Source organism: Centruroides sculpturatus, unplaced genomic scaffold, assembly GCF_000671375.1.
Source record: "Centruroides sculpturatus isolate CEXI.00-Female unplaced genomic scaffold, Cexi_2.0 scaffold667, whole genome shotgun sequence".
In the NCBI taxonomy this organism is placed as follows: domain Eukaryota; kingdom Metazoa; phylum Arthropoda; class Arachnida; order Scorpiones; family Buthidae; genus Centruroides; species Centruroides sculpturatus.
Genome location: NW_019385247.1, coordinates 191,851 through 213,939, shown reverse-complemented (window position 1 = coordinate 213,939; position 22,089 = coordinate 191,851). Strand labels below are relative to the sequence as shown.

Below are 22,089 nucleotides of genomic sequence, written 5' to 3'. Positions count from 1 at the left end.
TTAACTTTCCCGGCAACATCTAAAACTGCATTTGGCATAATTTTTATTATACAGGTTTCATTTCCGACATACCGAAATTGATAACAATATTAATGAAAATGGCGGTAAAGTACAACTAAAAAAATTGAAATTTGTCAGAAAACCAGTTTAAAAACTCCGACAATTTAATAATAATTAAAAAAAATGTCATTTCTATTACGATTACATCATTAATATGCGCGTGATTACCAAAAATATATACACAAATAACGTAATTTTCTCGATGTTCAAATTATTTCGGGGAATAAATTATAAAAGGACATTAGTTATTGATGCTATACATCGAATACGAACACGTATTAATTAAAATTTTAAGAAGTTATGTGTTATATACAAAATAAACGAAATCAAGAATGCTTAGTTTCGGTGGGGATCGCCGGAATCTTCGCGTGAAAAGTCCATTATCTTTTCGTAGATTCTGTGAAATCTCCCGAAACTATGTAGACTAGGTCCATCAGATTCTGGATGAATATTGTCCGTTTGAAAGAGTGGATCCGGGACCCCTGTGGCCTCCGGAAACGTGCAACGGCTCCCTACTCGAATGTTGAGAATAACGGCTTCCGGGCCGAGAATGAACAATGGCATAATGATCACTACCCGTGCTCATCGAGTTGAGTGTCGAACCACCCGACGTATAGCCCGGTTTGTTGAGCGACGTGCGAGATCCGTAATGAGAACCCGGTGCCCAACCTAATTTATAAGGATCGTAGTCTTCCATTTCTGAAGGTTCCTTCTCCACCACCTGAAAGATATCACAATCATGAAGCATTCCCTATATCATATCATATTTTAAAATTTAATTACAATACAACTTACTTCTGTTTTAGTACAGGTGCACGTCAATGAAGAGCACAGGAATATATTGACAATTAGCATAACTAATAATAAAACAGCTAAACAGATACAAAGACCTATTAACCATGGAAATCTCCATTCTGTACATTCGGTTGTAGCTTGGGCAACTGAAATATTTCGTGGAATTTATCAAATTTCGCTTTAAAAATAAAAAATAATAATGATAATAAATGTGAAAGTTTCATTATTCTTACGAATCTGTTCTCCTGGATGTACGACAAATGCCGAAGTAGAAGCTAACAATTGAACATTATCTTCTCTAGTACTAGGACTTTGTGGAAGTGCACGTGGTAATTGTTCGTAATTAGCGGGACAATTTACCTGTGTTTTATGATATTTATTTTAAATTATATTGTATTTATATTTATTTTTTTACATTTTATTTATATTTACCTGTTCGCAACCTCCTCTGCAAAGGACTATGTCACACTGAACGTGAATTTGATTGCTATTTGGGAATTTAAACATCGAATATAACTTTGCATCCGCAGAATGTGATGTTTTATTGTATTGAAATTCGGATAAAAATTTACCAGTTGGACACCTAAAAATTATAATAAATATATTGGAATAAATTTAGTTTGAAGTGTTAATTTATAATTAAAAATGCTAATTAATTAATTTTGAAAAAATAAAGTTATCCAACATTCTTAATTTTAAAAAATTATAATTTAATTATTAAATAAAAACATTCGATTTTATTTATTTTTACTTCTCATTGAATAGGGTTAAACTAATACGAACCCATTGTTATCAATTAGTTGGACTTCGGTGTCATTGGATGCAAAACTAATGCAGGATTTAACTTTCAATCCATAAATGCCTGAAAAGATGAAAGAAAAAAGTAACGTTAAGACAAAGATGAAAGATAAATGGCCCCACTGAGTAACAAGAGTGCATTGGCCTGTGTCTAGACTCAAGTGTTGCCCACGTTATGTTACTCTTCAATCTACCGCCCACACGTTTTCTAGTTAAAAACCTCCATAAAAGGCTAACACGAATTGATTTATTATACAAATGTTAAGTAAAAAGTTTAATCGAATTTTAAATAAAATTAAAATAATAACAAATAAAGCGTTAAAATTAATAATTAATCGAAAAATATACTAACTGTCTGGATTGGAAATGGAAGCTCGCAGTGAATATTGATGTCCATAAATTAATTCTGAAGTCTTCTTGTTATTATCCAAGAAGTTCAAAGAAACTCTCGATAATTCATTTCTAAATTTAAAATATTATTTTAAATTAAAACAATTAAATTAATTTACATAAATTTAACGTTATATTAATTACTCGCCTCGTATTTTTAAACCTGGATTTACCACAGTCGATGTGATAAAATAAATCCCCAGATAGTTCTAAAGTTTTATGAATTCTTACAACAATATCCACGGATTGTTCATCAGAATTCTATAGTTACAATATAAATAATCATTGAACTGCCTCTTCTATATATTGTACACAGTAAACAAAGAATATAGAATTAAACCATCAAACCTTTTTTATCTTCACACCACAGTAACCAGGATCATTAGGTGTCGCTAACAGATTAATCTTTAACGTTGTATTATATTGATTGTTTCCATACGAAGAGCAAGAACTTCTTCTATAGTCTTTGACGTGTACCACCCCATCGAATCGATTGTCGGTGATCACAGATACTATTAATTGTCGACGATCGCATCTAACGTTGACTATCGAGAAATATAGAATGTAATTAAGCTTCCTATACGATATTATCACACTAAATTAGTTTAAAATTATAAAGATACTTCTTTAAACAAAGGTCAAAACCGTTATAAAGTGACATCTTTCTGCGAAATGTTTACATAGAATGGAATTTGAAGTGATGACCCCGGAAGTGCTCGGGAATGACGAGCTTGGACTCCTTTTCTGTTGGACGTTTAACAGTTTTTCACCTTGAAGTAGCCTATTATTAGCCAACCGTGAAATTTTTGTCGATATTTATAACTCAGAACCAACAATTTAACAAATTAGTACCGTGCTCAGTAGACTGTATCGAAGAATATCTCGTTACGAAATCGATCTAAACATCATTTAGAATACAGGAAACTGCTTTTTTTTTTAACTCTAAAGATAATGGAATAATCACGAGGTGTAGAAAGATATTAATAAAACAACTATTTTGTTATGCAGTTTGTAATAGCGACATAAATACCTTCGGGTATCGCCTGTTTTACTTTACATTCCGTGAATTAATATCCATATTTTACCACAAAAAATTTAAAAAAAATTATTTATTACAGTAGTAGAGTATAACATTATGAATTTATGGAGATAAATTATTCTTAGTGTGTTTACGAGACGGTGACCCGAAAGATAGCAATGATATCACGGGGTTATAGAGCATGATTAAAGAATCTTCACAAACCAGAAGACAGAATTTAAGAGTCAAGGAAAACTTCCAAAATTTAGTTTTGGGACTGTTCTCCAAGGACACGATGGAAAGAAATTATTCGATTTTATCTCGAGTTCAAGGTGTAATTTTATATGGATTACCTATTCAAATTCAAAGCTGTCAGAGTTAATTTTATATGTGAATAAAAATTAAATTATAGATAGCATTCTTAGAGTTTATGATACGAAAAAGTCTGGCATATTCTACTAATAAATTTTAAAATATTTTTATAATTGTTAAGATGATAAATGTCGTGGAAATTATTATAAAGGCAATTTACAACTAATCAATTCTAGAATTTTCAGAAAAATTATGAAATGCAATCAAATCTCCAATAAAAGACACCCCTAAACAGCAGCCATTTTTTCAGGAACTTTATTTAAAGCAAACAATGCGTACAAAAGAACCTCTAAATAACTGCCACCGACGAACAACGACCATCTCTTTTATGTTATTGTTAGTGGCCGTTGTACAGAGATTTGACTGGACTGTATTTATGATGAAAACTAGACAAAATATTGATTTAATTATTGTTCTTTTGCTTACTTTGATTTATTTTTAATTTATCTCTCGTTTATTACGTTAGTGACTATTTATAAAATACGATAATTTCAACTCCAAAAACTACGAAGTGTAATGAAACTTTTTATAAATCGTCGCGAAATTCACTCGAAACTGTAAAGCAGGTTATACAAGATATCAGAATCAAAATGAATCTCTGTAACCTTGTTTTTTATTCGAAATTTTTGTTAGAAAACGTACAGTTGATGATACGTCATCTAAGAAAATAGCGAATTAAATCATTAACGATAATATTTTCTTGAATAATCTCCGTCCTGTTAATTAAATTTTAATGGTAAAAAAACTTTTAAATTTAATTTTTTCTTAGTATAAAATCAGAAATTTTTCTTTTATAAAATTTTTAGGAACTTGTTAAACTATAATTAATTATTTATTATTTACTAATAGTTAATTTTATTTTGTTGTATTGCCTTATAGTTTAATTTACTTAGTTAATTAACTGATTACAATGATAATTAACATACCAAATTATAATTAATAATGGTTATATTGTACTTTATTTAATAAAAATAAAAATTATGGGATATATTAACTTACTTGTTGGTTTAAATTCCAACTGTTGTTCAGCTGGCTGGCATTGAACCTGTCAAAAAAATTTATATAATTAATTTCAAAATTTAATTTAATACAATTTTAAGGTGTCATTGGAATGTAAAGACTTCAAAACGTTAATTTTAACTTTAAAAAATATTAAATTTATTTGAAAATTTTATTAAATTAATTTTTGTTTCGTGCTTAATCTTAAAGTCGATTTTGCAGGAAATCTTATATAATAGAAGAAACGTTATAAATCAATTTTTTTTTTAAATGTACAAAATCATCCATACATAAAATTAAAATGACATCAAATTACACTCGAAGATAAGGTAAATTGTGTTTTATAATAAAAATAAATATAAAATTTATTATTTTTTTCGTGCGTGAATCTTGAAAGAAATCCTTTATTGTGTGAGTGACTATGCAAAACAATTTCTCACTTAAACGTTTCTAAGAACATCGTTGTGTTTACCTTTCAAGTTGAATCCCATAATTTAAAGCAAATTATATATTACGTAGAAAAGTCTTCCTTAAGATAAAAAAAAAGAGAGAGAGAGAGAGAATAAATCTTTACATCTAAGATAATGCGATACTCTCAAATGTTCCTGACTCATCCTTGAAGAAGAAAGGACAAATCTCCTTTATTAAACGGCACTTAAAAGTGGTAATTACTCAAAAATATCTTCAAAAATTGTCTAAACCGGGAAATATTTACTTTAATTACTTTTGGATCATAAAATTCGATATCCGTGAATGTAACTTTAAACTCACTGGATGTAACCTTCGTCCATTTCATTGTTTATAAATGGCACGAACATTTAGAAACATGGTATTGTGAATCTTCCAGATTGTGCCAAATTGTTGTAAAAAAAAAAAAAACGTGAAATTTGAAGGTGAGTGATTAAGATTTTTTTACGCTATTAACGTATTGTTTGTGTTGTAATGATGATGATTTCGATGCTAAATTATCGACATGTTTTTAAAAGTATGAAAATCGAGATTTTACAAAGGTGGGTCTTTGCTTCGCTGAAGGACGCTCAAGGAAATAGTATCATGGGCAATCCTATAAAATTCTATTATTATTAACAATTTCTGATATTTAATTATTGAAATTCATTTAGAAAAGTATATTCAAAGAAAAATTTAACTTGTGTTCAAGGAATGTATTTCTTAGATACATATTCATGTATTGATTACTCTTCCATCTCTCCCAAAGAAATTTACTTTCGTGCGGTTTTACACCTAAATTTAAGATTTTATCTTAAAAAATTGCAAAGAAAAGTATTTTGGAAATATATATATAATTACAAACTACAGCACAATTTAGTTTTATTTACTGAAAATGTTAAAGAAAATGAGTGGTAAATGTTTGAGGCCCGAGTGTAGGATATGTATTTTATATAGGCTACTGTTATCTGTTNTATGAAAATGGCAAGAATGTTCCTTATTTAATAAGGGAATTTCCCGTTTTTCTATATAAAGTTGTAGAAAATAAGGAAGTTTGCTTAAAATAAAAAAAGTATGAGGAAAATAGTTTTAATTGTATTTTCGAGAAGATTAATTCTTATCTGGTATTCAATATAACCGATAAAATAATAATAATAATAATAAGTAAACTAATTTAAAACTTAACTGATAAAATATTTAGCTAATTCGCATACAGAAACGTAATTTTATAAGCAGAAAACTTTATAGAAAAGTTTTATAATCTAGAAAACGATCTTTAGTATTACCTGTATCGAAATATCATGCAGTAAATATATCAATTGGAGGTGTCCTACTTTGTAATCTCCCACATAACCAGGAAGTCAATTTTGTTTAAAGTAAAAATTGAATAATTCGTGAAAAATTTATTGATTTTATAAGTATTTCCAGCTGACGACTACTTTAATTGTGTAAACAACTAACTTGTTTTTTCTAATGTTAGAACTCATGTTCCATGCCACGGATCTTTAATATCGTTTCATCACTGAACCGGGAATTGACTTTCTTAAAATTTGCTTTCCAAATAACTTGTATGTCCTTTTTATACGTTGCTGTAGGAAGGATATACTATTGACTAGTTTAAGGATATACACACTGTATTACTTCTATAATATATTCTACTTATCTATTCTATACACGTATAGAAGTGTACCATTTATCTCTGCATACAAACTATATAGAATAGTCAATAGTAGTGTACAGTACAATAGTTCTTCCTACGTCTGTGACAGATAAGTTGTACGTCTTTGTTATATAAGTTTACAAGTAGAATATGGTATTAAAATATTTTTAAAATACTTAATTCTGTAAATTTCCATACAATTTTTGTGTGGAAATTTACATTTCCTATAGATACACATGTAGTATAACAAAAAAATATAAGACCCAAATACTCTCCACGCCAACACCCCAAGTTTAATTCTTTGTATCATTTAAAAGATCTGTAAATTTAGAAAGTAAATTTAACTTTTTTTACGGTAAAATAAAGAATTGTTTTTAAAACTGAAAAGATTGATTTTTATTTTAAAACCATGACGTTGTTGTCATTCCTGATTTTTATAAGTGGGTCATACAAGACAAGCCTGTCTTGTCCTTCTTGGCATCGCTTTTAACTTCCGTTGTTTGTTATAACCAACAATTTATGAATTGATCAAACGAATAACATTGAACCGATTTTTATCTACCTTAAAATAAAAGAATTATTTGTCCAATTAACTATAATTCACTGAGTACGGATTTAAATCTATATTTGAGTTGTATAGAAACTAATATTTTTTTTTTATAAGTATAGAGTATAATCTATCGAAGGACGACCAAGCTTATAAGAACTAATTAGACCGAGTCCGTTAAGAATACGTATCAAGGTTATATACGGTAGACACTATTCTTTAGTATAATAAGTCATTCATCATTTCAAATATTATATGAAATTGTGGTGGTACCAGTTTAAAACTTTCCTATATCTTTTATGCTTTTTAAATTATCCCCGGATCACGAAAATATTCTAGAAACTAATGAAACGAGATTGTATCGCCAACGACCTTTAACCTGAAACAAAAGTGTTCGCCGAGAAGCCAATGAGGTTCGAAGAGGTGGAAAAACTGTTTAAAACGAAAGGGAGTTTCTGTTGCAAGCAGTGAAAAAGGAAAAAAAAAATATCCAGGCCAAACGACATGTTTTACAAAATCCCACCCTGTACGTGCAGTCAGCTGTAATTCCATTATTTGGCCATACTCTTCCTGCCATTTGCGGGTTAAAGACCTCTGTTTTCGTTTTTCCTCACTTAGTGGCGCTATAGGAAGTGACCATTGTTCTCTCTAACGGGCAAGTGCTTCCACCATAAAAAAAAAAACCGAGAAGAATAAAAAGAAAGGGAAGAAAAAAGGCTTTTATTAGTCTCCCATTGCCAAGACCAAGACCGGTATTAGTTTCGTTCTAAAGGAATTTAACTCGGAATTTCACATGCATTTTTTAAAATATTTTAGAAGTAAATCTTTTTTTTTTTTCATTGTGTTATAGTAAACTTTTCTGCAATAAAAATAAAATACAGGTTTACTTTTCTACAATCAACCCACACGTTAACATATATGAACGAATACCGATTGATATCCCGATACATTAAACTGGATCATGATACTGTTGTAAATCCTGATATTGTCATGAAACCATTATGGTAGGTCAACATAACAGCTTTATAACAGTAAAATTGCGTGTTGTAAAACGTATTTATAGTCCTTTATATTAGTTTTATATATTCGATTAACGTGTAAATGATCGCGAAAGTAGCACAAATAATGTATTTATTCTAGAATTTTGAATGTATTTACGTATCTTAGAACGAGGGGGAAAAAAGACAAAAATAATATTTAAATCAATAAAAGCAATTAAAAAATGCATTTTTTTTGAGTAATTATTATATGAAAATGGCAAGAATGTTCCTTATTTAATAAGGGAATTTCCCGTTTTTCTATATAAAGTTGTAGAAAATAAGGAAGTTTGCTTAAAATAAAAAAAGTATGAGGAAAATAGTTTTAATTGTATTTTCGAGAAGATTAATTCTTATCTGGTATTCAATATAACCGATAAAATAATAATAATAATAATAAGTAAACTAATTTAAAACTTAACTGATAAAATATTTAGCTAATTCGCATACAGAAACGTAATTTTATAAGCAGAAAACTTTATAGAAAAGTTTTATAATCTAGAAAACGATCTTTAGTATTACCTGTATCGAAATATCATGCAGTAAATATATCAATTGGAGGTGTCCTACTTTGTAATCTCCCACATAACCAGGAAGTCAATTTTCGTAGGTTAACAATTAAATTCCAGGAAAAAAATTTAAGTGGATATTCTTTGATACACACACAATTTTTTTTCTTAGGTGAAAGTAAAAATATGATACTACTGATCTTGAATATCTGAGTAAATTAAATGATTTTTCGCTAAACCAATAATGTAGATCAGAAGATATAAGATGTTAATAATTTATGTTAATTGATCTAAAAATAACATTGATTCAAGCTGAAAATATTAAAATTATTCAAATTTTATGTTAAAAGTATACTAAACACATATTAATATATATTAACGTGTAATATTATAGTAAATAGTTCAATATAATGTGTAATGTAAGGTATTTAGGGTTGCCAAAAGTTAGTTAACCGTGTTTTATTCTTCATTGTTTCCGATATTTTTGCAAATATAAATTGTAAATCGGGTGTTTTTCTTCTACAAAGTTAGTGAAAAGTTGCTAAAAATTGATTGTTTGAATGAGATAGTAATTTAGTTTCTGCAATGATTAATTAATTAACTGACTTTTGGGCCACCTTATATGTGTCGCTTGTGCACATTAAGTTATATAATTATAATAATTTTGAATTAATTTAAGAAACAGGCAAATCTACAGCGTTTTATGTGATGCAAACTTATAAAACATTTAAAAAGTTTTTTCAAAATCTTTTTAATATTATTGTTAAAGTTATCACGATTTATTAAATCGGTCAAAGCAAGTCTTTAAGAGAATTTCATTATTCCTATTATCTAGATAGTTCACGCACAATAATGTTATCATTAAGAATATATTATTTAATATTTATTTATTACATTCATCGAAGTATATTAATACAATTATTCGATCTCAACCCGTAGATTATAATTTATCCTAATTTCATCGATTGTTCTCTCATTGTTTAAGATAAGTGCTCTTTAACTGTTTAATTGAAAAAAACAAAACAATCTGATTAGAGTTCGAGTACTGAACACGGGAGGGAATAAATTAATTTTAATTGAATTATGAGGAACAAGCACTCGTAAGAATTTTTAATAACAATAATTAAGTTCTAACTGTGTAGAAGCGAATTTTAAGAATTACCTTAACGTTTAAAAGAGTTTTATTTTATGTTTTAACATAAAATGGGTCCTGATTATAATAGAATGCATTACATTAAATAGTTTATTAGTTCGTCTACTTGTAATTTAAATACGTCGCTAAAGTATTTATGTACAGTAGGCTCATAAACTGGTTCCGTCTACTTATTTTAGTAGTTTTCTACTTATGAATGATGCATTAGTATTCGTTGCTCTGAAAAGAAAATTTAAAATAAGCTGTCAAATGACAAATTTGGACTTTGTTAAAGCCACTACTACCATTATTAATAAGTGCTTCTGCACAAAAAAGAAAAGAAAAAGCAAGCGGTAATATAAAAAGTATCCAGGCAAACACATTTATTATTTTTTATAATTTATGTATTATTATAAATCTATTTTATATTAGATAAATGGAAATTTATATTCTAAAACTGAATTGAGAACGTTTATTATCATATATATGATAGCACGAAATGGTTGACTCCATTCGTTTCTCTATAAATTTGATACAAAAGGATAAGAAATGAATAAAGAGGGCACGTAAAGATTTACTTTGTAAAGAAGTTCTTTGTGCTATGCGTCTATAAAAACTTTTTGGCATTTTTATGTCAAGGCTCTAAGCCAAAATTATTGACTATTTAACATCCCACAAGGCATAACTTCTATTGAATTAATTTGGCATTATTCTCTTATTCTCAAGAATTGCTTCGAAAGGAATGGACAAACGAATGGACTTTTTCCATTTAATTTCAAAGAATTTTATTTTTAAAATATTAATTATACTTTAAAATATTTTTAAATTTTATACCTTCAACAACGCTTTATACGTCTAAAAAATTTTTTTTAGACGTATAAAGCGTATTTTCTCCTTTACATTTTTTTAATAAGTAATTTTGAATATGATTTTATTCGTACTCAGGTTTAATTTGAATTTATTTTTTTAAAAACTACACTTTGTTCTTATTATGCAAAAATTTGTTAAAAGTGCCTGAAAATTTTATATTTCAACTTGTAATTAAATTAGTAAAATACTAAAATTAATAATTTAATTAAATACAACCAAAATATACAAAGTGAATTGAAAATAAACACGATAACCTTGAGGTACGACCGAGAAGTAAAAATTGAATAAAAACATTTCTAAATTTATAAACATAGGCGGTCCTCTGCCAAATACGTTGAAACAAATCTTTAAAACCATGCCTAAAAATTTCCCCGCCTACTTTTTTATCTTACTCCTATAATCGAACGAATAATTTCAATTTTAACCAATCTGTTAACAGAGTTTAAATTTGTGTCACGATGTTTCTCACAAATTTGGCAGAGGTCTGCCTACAATTACTGATTTTATTCTTACATGATAAATTCAATATTTAAAAAAATATATATATGAAATATTTATCAAATAAACTGTTTTAATATTACAAATGTATAAAATATTATTATAAATTATAAATTATTTTAGAAATACAGTTAATAAAATGCGAAGCATTAAATTATCTTATATCACAAAGTTTTATCATAAAAAAATTATATATATCAATTATCTTCTTGCAAAGAAAAAAAATCAATTAAAAGATAAAAATAATGTCTATTTCGAGAAAATTAGCATTATAAAATTAATGTTTATAACACAAGCTAATTCAAATGAAGATGATGATGAATGAGGTTTTCCTTTACAAATCTCGGCCACCATCTTGTTTGCAACAGCAGAACACATTTCTATTATAAATTATAATTTCTAATGTAAGTTGTTACTGATATACTCCCCATTTCATGCCTTTATAGTTCACCAAAGTGATATAATCATCATCGCTAATAATTGTATTTTCTATTTTGTTAAATGCTTTTATGTAAGCCATTTAGAATTAATAGTTTGTTGTCGAATTATGAAATGGTTTTTAAACGCACCTGGTAAAACATTACGTAAACTTATGAGTTAATTTTTACAGCTGTTAGGTGTGTTAATGACAGAGTCATCACTTGCTTCGGACGACTAAACTAACCAATGAACGAAGACAGGATAAATATACTTTTATAACAGTAATATATTTAATAGGCATACGTGTATCCTCGATTATTCATAAAGAAATATATAATTGAAAATGTTTGTGAAAATTATTGATGCTTAAGATTATTACTTCGCATTAGGGAAACGACCCTCCGTGTATGGATACCCTTAATCTCCTATACTCGATACAGCTCCATTTGTCAACTAGTGATAACTTTTGAAACAAAATTATTCATATATAATTTTCTTTCGCTAGATATTTTTTTATAAAATGATTCATTGTTGTATATTTATTTAATTTTTCTTGCAGAAACATCGGAAAAACTAAATTTTAATTCTGAAAACACGGTCTTCTCTCTCTGTGTATATAAATTAATATCAAATGTAAGCTCACCCATAAAAATAAAAGACTGAACCAGTTAAAAATAATGGTATAACATTCATTATAATAGCATTAAACTAAATCATAATGTCAGCCCTCCTTAAGAAAAACTGATGTTAGTAAAATAACTTCACAAAATTCTCACTACTAATGAATACAACTGTCATTTATGTATATCAAGTCGCTTCTATGCAAGTTCTGCATTCTTTTAAGTTGAATTTTCAATTATAATTATCATGCCAAAGTTTATATTATAATTTCAGATTATTCTATATCATTTATCTCAATTGAATGTACTTTCTATGATATAAACTAGTATCATTACAGACAAATTAATGTATAGAAAATATTGATCTTACTTTCGTGAACAAAACTTAAGAGGTACAGTACTGTATTTTATTAACGGAACCGTGAAGGTTAAGTGATCATTATGAAGCACTAAACACAAATTTGCATAATTTATACTAGAACAAATTTGAATTACTTAACTAATACGAAACTTCCTTGTAGGAAAATCAATATACACGTATATATTAATATAGAAAGGAGTGGTGTAAAATTTTATTAAAATTTACTTAACAGTTCTATATAAGGAAATTTTAAAATTAAATTTTGGAGTTATCGGTATATATTTATATTAGCTTTAAAACAGCATTTGAAAGAAGCTGAAAAATAACTAAATAAATAAAAGATATGCATCCATTTTCGTTTTTCCTCCACTAATTAGCTAGAGGAAAAATAAAAACTAAATAATGGTAGGCGTCATTATCAAATGCTAAAATAAAAGAGAAAACTCTTTAACCCGATCATCTTTTGTGATTTTTCGAATTTTTCTTTAATTAATTAGTCAAGAACCGTATCTTCATTACTTCCTCTTTTCTCATCTAAATAACGGACGAATGGATAAAGGGCATTGTTTTTAATCTCTTAATTTTCTTCAAATAATTAAAAACTCATCCTTCATGTAAATTATTTATTAATTACAACTATCTAATTAGTAAATAACAATTAAATTATCGAAACATTTTTACTATTATACGTCTTCAAACAGCTCATCCGCATCTAAACTATTATATTATTAATCATATTCATCTTACTTTATCGTTGTAATATTATTGAGTAAACAACATAAAATCATCAGTGACTTTTAATACGATAAATCTCACAACAGGGTTCAAGAATTTAATTTGTTTAAAGGAAGCTTTTAAGAAATTTAATTACTTAACGCGTGCACTTTCAATGTACGGTACTTTCTTGCATATGAAATTGCGTTACATATTCATAATTAAATTTGCGGATGTTACAAATAAATTTACAATGAAACAAAAATGAAAAATTAGGACAGAAAATCGAGTTACACGAAAAATAAACGAATTTAAATATGTATTGTATACCTTAATAGCAATATTTAACGAACAGAATTATAAATATAAGAGGAAAATTACTTCATACTATATTTCTATACATAAATATAGCTCGAACTTTAAATAACATTATACGGAAAAAAATACAGGTTGGCCCAAAAATCAGTTCACCGAGAAGGAAAACGCCAATTAAATCGGTTAATTGACTTTTGGTTCAGCCATTTTTTTTAAAAAAAGCTTAAAAATTAAGCAAATTTAATCCAAATTATTCTAATTTTATAAAATATAATTTAAATAGTTTACAAGAATTTCTAAGGAAGGATAATAAATGTAAAAAATTACTAAAATTTTTCCTTATTTCATAATACGAAATTATTATTCGTAATTAAAGTTATAATTGTAACATGAAAATTTTTTTATATATATAATTATTCGGCTCTAAAATTTCTCTAATTATTTAAATAAGATCCATAATTTGTAAAATAGTTATGCATTAGTAATTGATGAATACGGTTGGTTGGATGTTTCCTGGATAAGTCAGTTGGATATTTCATTAATTAATAAATAAAATGTAGAAAGAACTCAGAAAAAAATGAAATTTTAGAAAAGTAATTCTAAAATTTTAAATTTTTAACTAAAATTTTTTAAATGTTTTTTTTTAATTGATGTAAAAAAGTATAAGTAATCTTAAAGAAAGTAAAGTGTAAAGGAGCGTTAAAATGACAAAAGAAACTTTAAATTATGACTTTACACATTTAAAAAAATGGTTTTAAAAGGTGTCGAAACGAAACAGTTTTTGAAAGAAGAAAAAGTTTTATTCAAAATTCCTTTTTGTTTCAAGAAATTCAAAACTGGAAATAAACGAGTCTGCCTTTTTCTCTGTAATTTTTTTCTTTTTTTTATTCAATTATTAACAACTTAAACTTTCTGTATAATTGCATTCATGGAAATATCTCTATCTCTGTTTTATTCTACAGAAAATTTATATAATTGTCTTAACATTTAATCACATTTAAACGTTCGTACGTAATTTAAAACCGTTTAAACGATGCAGCATTATACTAAAATGCTTGTGGTTTCAGTATCAAGACTGAAAAATTACGTAATGTTTTAATAGAAAAATATTATAGAAAAATTCAGTAATAAAACGTAATTTTTATAATTTCATTTACAGTTTATTTATTAGAATAAAGAAAAGAGGGAAATGAAAGTTTAAAATGTATCTGCGCTGTTTACTAATGATTAAGATGAGATAATCTTCAATTTTGACTGAATTTTTCTAATTAAATTAATTACATAACATAAAATTTGCTTGAAAACTAAATTATTTATTTTTGTTTTAAGATGTTATTATTTCTCAACTAGAAGTTATTCTTTTCCATTTATGAAAGCGGCTGTTCCGATTTTAACAACTGTCATCTTTAGTGCAGCACTCCTACAATAATTATAGTACTACGTAGAGGCAATAACTTGAAAGGTTTTACAGTATGTTTCAATGAGACGATGTCGTAATGGACACAGCTGGTAAGTTTTAAGCTTTAATGAGAATCGAACGTCAACCTTCTCTGAAAGGACAAATTATGTTGGAATTTCGTAGAGGACAATCTTTAAACAGGTGTGTCGAAGTGCAGGATATGATGTCATACGGTAGGTGGCAATTCTTGTGTAATTTTCGGAACAAAATGTAAGATTTCGAAATTGGTTATTTACTTTTTTTCTCCGTCTTACTTCCTTTCAGTTCGTCGAGTAATTGTCAAAAATTGCAGCCAAGCATTAAAACATTTAGCAATATTTCATCTGCCCAAATGCTTTCTAGACTAAGAATTTATGACATTTCACTGTTAATATTTCGTAATTTTTCCTTCGAGAACAGCGAGTCATTAAAAATATATTGAATACAGTATTTTTATTTATTTATTTATTTTTAAATTAATTTTCCAAAATGGAAATGATTTTCTTAACTTCAATAAGTAGATAAATTAAGGGTAAGATTTCAGCTCCCTGTGAGTGATGAACCCTAGAGTCTAGACGACCAAAAAAGTTAGAAAGGACCATGCTTCACGAGATAAGGGGTTAGCAATTTCACAGGGAGCTAGAATCTTATCTTGAGACACCATCTGAAAAAAATAATGGTTAAAATTTTGCAATACTTATTGAATATGAACATTACTATAATTTAATCGGCAGTTTTGCTGGTGCGTGTTTTCAGTTTTACGACAAAAATAACACAAAGAGAGGAGCGTATAAAAATTCCTAAAAAGAAAGAAAATTAATGGGATATTTAGGACACAAAATTACACGAATTTCGATATTTAATTACCAATTATTCGAAAGTGAAAGAATAAAATTGTATATTTTTTCTTGAAGGATGGAAGATACGCTCGATTAATTCCCGATTAGAGATCGGACGAGGGACATCCTCAGTCGTCAATAAAAATGATAGCACGTGGGGTAAATCACGTGATCCACATATGTCCTACTTAGATGGGTCGCTAGACGAGGCCGTACTGCGTGGACGTGTTTGAAAATTCAATTTTTATTGACTAAGAACCAATCTGTAACTATTTTATTTATTTTTGATTACTGTAACCTATTCGTCTATAACCATAAAACTCACCTATGTGACGAAAGGTTTAAAAGTGTTGGCATAGAAATTTATGGTAAATAAATGTCAAAATATACATTTTTATTGATTTTTTTTTAAAGTAAATTTAATTACTAACGTTAACTACCGAGTAAAATTAAAAGTGTATTTTTCATATGTTAATGTAGAAATACAGTATGCTATATATTATAGACCTATCGAAAATACTTGTTTACGCCTACTACTTGTTTGTCAGAAGAAAAAATATCAAAAATATGCTAACTACATACTTAAAAGGTATTATTTTGTGGAAAGTAAATAATATCCAAGAAGTAATAAAAATTTTATACATAAAACATCAATAAATTCAACACACTATATGGATTTTTAAAATATACTTCTATACAAATTGCTTATGAACCTAGATTTAAGCGAAATTCTCAATTTTATAGAATAAAATACAAATGTACAAAAAAGCAATTTCTCATTTTAGAAGAATATACAAGTTTTTACGAGAATAATGTATTTATTTTAGTTCCGCAAGATTGATTTTAGAGTTTACTTTCACTAACTTTCACTTAAAATTTTCTGTTTTATTTCTAATAGAGTCGACCATTTTGAACGAGGAAGCGAACAAAATTCTACTGTACTAGAGCTATATTAAAAGTAGATATATCTAACTTTATACTTTTATAGAAATAAATGGGGAGACTTAGATGCTATCCTTATCTGCCACGAGAACCACTTGGTCATAGACCTCTTTGTCCTCGCATTAACAACTTACCTGATGGCAAAAAAGTATAATCAGAGTTGTTAATAATCTTCTTAAATCACATATATTCTTCATGGTATGTACATAAACGTACTACAGTCGTTTAATTAGTCCCGTATACTTTTAGTTTCGTATACATCCATAGTACAAGACACATGTATGGCAACGCAGGAGTAACATTCTCGCTTTAGCAACTTTGGAAGAATTGGCCAGTTCGTGACGTCAAACCAACTCTTCCCATTGGTCCGACGACGTACAGGTAGTACAGGTAGGTGCTGGAGCGGTAAGCGTTCAGGAATTTCATCGAAAAACCGCTTGCAAACCGATTTTTTTATGGTCGTAACTTTGCGATTTCAGTCTATTCCTTATATGGACCAAGACGTGAGAGGATTATTATGATGCAATTTATATAATTTAAATATAATTTCGTATTTTTAATGAAATTTTTAAAATACTTTCTTAATATATAACTTATATTCTTTGAAAAGTTTGGATCTCGATTTAAATTTGGAACAACGTTGAAACAATCATAAAATATTGTCTCAGCATAAAACAAGTTTACGAAAAAGCTTAGTTTAATGCTTAAATTTTCAAAAATTTACATTAAATCACAATCATATTTGTTTACTCAAAATACAATACAAGTGACTGTCCCACTTCTTTAATTGTGTTTAATTAGCGAAGGCACACAATAAGAGTTAAGGCTAAACAAAAAAAAAAATTTCTTTTTAAACGATTGTTAATTAAAATTAAATTCCTATACAAATTTAAATTCAAAATTCGGCATTTATTTAAGGAATTAAACGTTTTTAAAGCCTTATACCAAGGGCTGAATTTACATTCGAATTCGAAGTCCTTAAGTTAGGGCGTTAAATTGTGGTCCTAAGTTACAACTTACAAAAGACCCTTCTCTTTAGACCAAGTAATGAAAACATACATAAATTTTTTTGGAAATGAAGCGAGGCCCTTCGTAGTATAAGGCCCTTGATTAGCTTGTATGTAAATCCGACTTTGCTTATGCCCTATAGTAAAACATCTTTAAAAAACTCTGAATTAAAAATCTGTGCCTTATAATATTTAAATGATTCTAAAAAAATCTCAAAAATAAATTTATTTTTAGATATATACAAACAAAAATATTAAAATCGTTGGCCCAATAATAAGGTACGGTGAGCAACTCCACTAGCATACATTCCAAAATTATATTTTAAAGTACAGAAAATAATGATTAAAATTCAGGTCTTGTATCATTGTTATAAAATTTCAAATAAAAGTCATTAAGACTATAAGGAAAATTTAGAAAAATGTAATTTTTAAAATTATATTGCAAACATTCAAATCTCCTTCATCAAAAAGAACAAAAAATTACAATCGAGATGACTACTAACCTTGAAGAAGGAAATATTCTATAATTAGAAAAGAATGTTTTCCAAAAAATCCCTTATAAAATATGTCATTGGAAATACATGAATCATATTTTAATCATCTGAAATTTTGCAATCTATGGACATTGGAATAATTTCAATAAAGCCCTTGGACAAAATAATAATTTGTTTAGAAGAAGATTGTATAACCGTGGCAAATTTTGCAATTTCGATATTGTCCGTTGGATGTTGTCCTAATTTTCAATTCATTCTTATTATGACGTATAATAAACAAACCCTCTTTATGGTAATCTTCTGTTCCAATGACCTTCTCTTCAGGGTTTGGTAAGTTAGCAACCTTGTCTTGTAATGAAACATTTGCTAATGGAATTCCGTAGAAACACCCACATTCGAATGACCATCTGTTTGTTGGTCGACAATAAAATTGAAATTATGTCTCCACTTTTTAAATATAAAATTATTCCTCGGGTGTTTTTAGATACAAAAATCAGAAATTTTGTGTAATAGATGCATACTTACAACGGTGACGCTGTTAAAAAAATACCGAAAGTATTATTTACTTTTGTCGAATTATAACTAAAGATGGTTGTATATATTGAAAATATGATTCGATTGTTTAGTAAAAAATATCCGTTAAGTTCAAACAAACAAAGTAAGAAAATATGTTTAACTCTTACAATGATGAGTATAGGTACGGAGCAAAAAAATAAAAATAAAAAATAAGTAGACTCGAATGTAATTACTACTTGCTGGAACGAAAGGAGAAATATACGACCCCATCTGTATAGAAGTTATTTTCTTTGAAAGAATATTTTGAAAAAAAAAGTATTTTTATAGATTAATAGTCGACAATGGCCTTATTATCATTTTCCTTTTAGGGTATTTGTGAGGTGGGTCTGGTTACATCATGGGCTGTCCTTATTTCGTTTTTATTTTTTCGACGCTATTCCTGCCTAAAGGCAATAAGCAATGCCATCGGTAGGTGGTTATAACCTTGAATGAACAACCATCCAAATAATAACTTTATTCATTAATGCATTTTCTTACTTCTTATCGTTTTTATTTATGTCTTTTTAACATTTATGACCACAGGGTCGTTGTACTCCGACTGTAGCTTCTAAACTCGGTATTAATTGACTTATATTACTAATTATATGTATTTTTAATTAAATATACAAGATTCTAAGAGATGGTTGGCTAATTTGCATAATTTGATTAGTTTCTATGACATAATTCGTTTCGGCAGTACGATCGTTTCTATTGATGCAATCGTGACGAATGCTCGATGGAACGTGAAATTAACGGGATCAATTTTGAAAAAAATGCTCATTTGTTAGACTTATATCTGCAATAAACATATTAAGTTAGTTTATAAACGAGATTTGTCGGGCAAAATTTCGGACGATAAACCATCTCCGAAATTGGGACATTCGAAATCGCTTGAGGATCTATCACGTGATTATGCCGATTATCTGATTTTTCAAACGCCACCCAAAGGTTTAATTAAATTTTTTTTTCTAATTTAAAATAAAATATGTGTTTCCTCGCAATGTGTAGGCTACTCGAGGTTCTATTATAATTACATAAATACTCTCAATCGCTTGCCATTTTTCTACCGCATCGCGCCATTTGCCGTATTTTTAAGAGTTAAATTGTAACTACTGATGCAAATTGTGGAAAAGTGTGTGAAATTATTAAATGGAAACCTTGTACTTACGATGATTGATATTCATTTATTAGATGTAAAAATTATAGACAATTGACAGGTTTTATCAGAGAGTAGCGAATTCAGAAATCTAAAGAGGGTGCAGAAAAAAACAATATACCTTACAAAATTTTTTACTCGAAATTTACTGCCAGGATTTACTAGGGAAAACTGTCAGAAGGGATACCATGCACACCATAAATTCTCCCCTGTCTTCAGGTATACGTTAGAAGACGAAAGCATATCGGTAAATATTGTACTGTACGTAACAAAGGACATTATTCAGTTTTATAAAATTCATACTAGGATGTAATCATTTAAAAGGTATTCAGTAGAAAACAAGGAAGGGATGGTAGCGTAAACATAGCAGTTTGTTCCAAATTGGGTGGGGATTTTTCTCTTATTTACTAGTGTTCAGGATCTTCTACAATACCGGAAACGATAACGGAAACAGGATCTCCCTTTCCTGAATCGCTTTTCGAATCACAATAATCTTTGAAAGTGTTCATTGTAACATTTTTTGTGCACGCAATCCACATACATAATTAGATTATTAAAAAAAGATAGCTCTAAAATATATTTAATTTAGTGCTGACATTTAAATAAGGTATACAAATGTGTTTCGACATAATTTAGTGTCGTTTTCGCTTTTTGTTGTTAACCGATTGCTCAATATATATACAAAACTTTAAACTATGTATATTTATATTTATTATACAGGGTATATATATAGGCCTATATATAAATTTATTTATTTAAAATGACAAAAACTTCCTCTCAAAAATTAAAAATAAACGAAAACATTCTGAAAATTTTTCCCTATCTTATAATACAATGTCAAGGACAATCCTTTACTAGTTAGTGGAGGTTTTATAGCTCCACGCATGAACAATTCATTGTTATGTCAGGAAGAATGTTGGAATATTGTTCAATTTTCCGGTCGTTTAAGTAAAATTACTGTTTTTCCGGAAAAAAACGTAAATTCGAAAATTAAAATTTAGTTGAAGTCGTTTGGATTATTAGTAAATTTAATTATTTTTAATGGATATTCTTCTAATTTGGTTTGTTGCTATTATTAGCCTCTGGTCTTTAAACGTGCTTATAATTTTTTTAAACTTGACTGTTATATATTAGTTAAGAAAACTGTAAACGATTCGATAAAATTATTTCTAAAATAACGATATATTCAAACTTTGATATAACACACAGGGCCCCCCGAGACAATGGAGAGCTGTCGGTGCAAAGACCATTTTGGAGCTCTCTTTCGGAGACCCTGCTTGTACAAATGATAATAATATTGGAGTAGAAAAATAATATAGTATAAATGTTAGCCCGTGACCAAAGTTATTTCATTATTTGGAAAAAAATAATCAGAAAACGGACAATTTTTTGATTTTTTTCCCTCTGATGGGCCTCAAAAGTTCATGGGTTCCGGGACGTCGTTCCAGTTCCTTCTCAAGCCGCCTTATTGTGAATTACTGAATGTAGTTTCTCATTGCAAACATCATCACCAAACCACGTGACTTTCAAATCGTCATATTTCAGACTCGTGTATAGTAAATCTTATAATTATTGTTTGTGTTATTTTAGCGCCACACTCGATTTAGTGCTAATTTTAGAGGCGAACTGACGGTCCTGGAGTCTTCAGAATAAAAATAAAATAAGCATTAGTTTGGAACAAGAATTCCGGAAATTACTATTATGAAATAAAGAGGAAGTTAAAATTCCAGTATGCAAATTAATTAATTTTTATTTTAATGTAAATATAGCTAGAGAGGGCGGATGAATGCCCTTTTTTTTTAATTCAAAGTAAGATCGTTTGTTATTCTTCCTGAAAGTATGACTCATTTATGCTATTGTTAAAAAATAATAATAATTTTAATATTACTCTCAAAGATGATCTTATCGATAGCGCAGAACATCAGATAAGATCCAAAGATTCGTTTGTACCGACGTTTCTGATACAATTTAAGCAAATTTCTTTAAAAAATGCGATACCCTTAATGCGAAATTTGAAGAAAAATGCAGATTTCGATGGTAAATGAACAGAGCATGAATTTCGTGCAGGTTTCGGATATAATTATCACATCCGATTA

The 22,089-nt window shown here is 28.2% G+C and overlaps 1 protein-coding gene across 1 annotated transcript; it reads right to left on the bottom strand.

Moving 5' to 3' along the window:
• Positions 1-67: 67 nt before the first annotated feature.
• Positions 68-17,164, bottom strand: LOC111636702. The gene is made up of 10 exons (XM_023382003.1): positions 16,916-17,164; positions 4,433-4,478; positions 2,392-2,588; positions 2,192-2,304; positions 2,006-2,115; positions 1,639-1,717; positions 1,288-1,438; positions 1,089-1,215; positions 856-1,001; positions 68-781 (listed from the first exon to the last, which is right to left on the bottom strand). The coding sequence occupies exons 1-10, from the start codon at positions 16,976-16,978 to the stop codon at positions 494-496; spliced, it is 1,320 nt and encodes a 439-aa protein (XP_023237771.1). The 5' UTR covers positions 16,979-17,164; the 3' UTR covers positions 68-493.
• Positions 17,165-22,089: the final 4,925 nt, after the last annotated feature.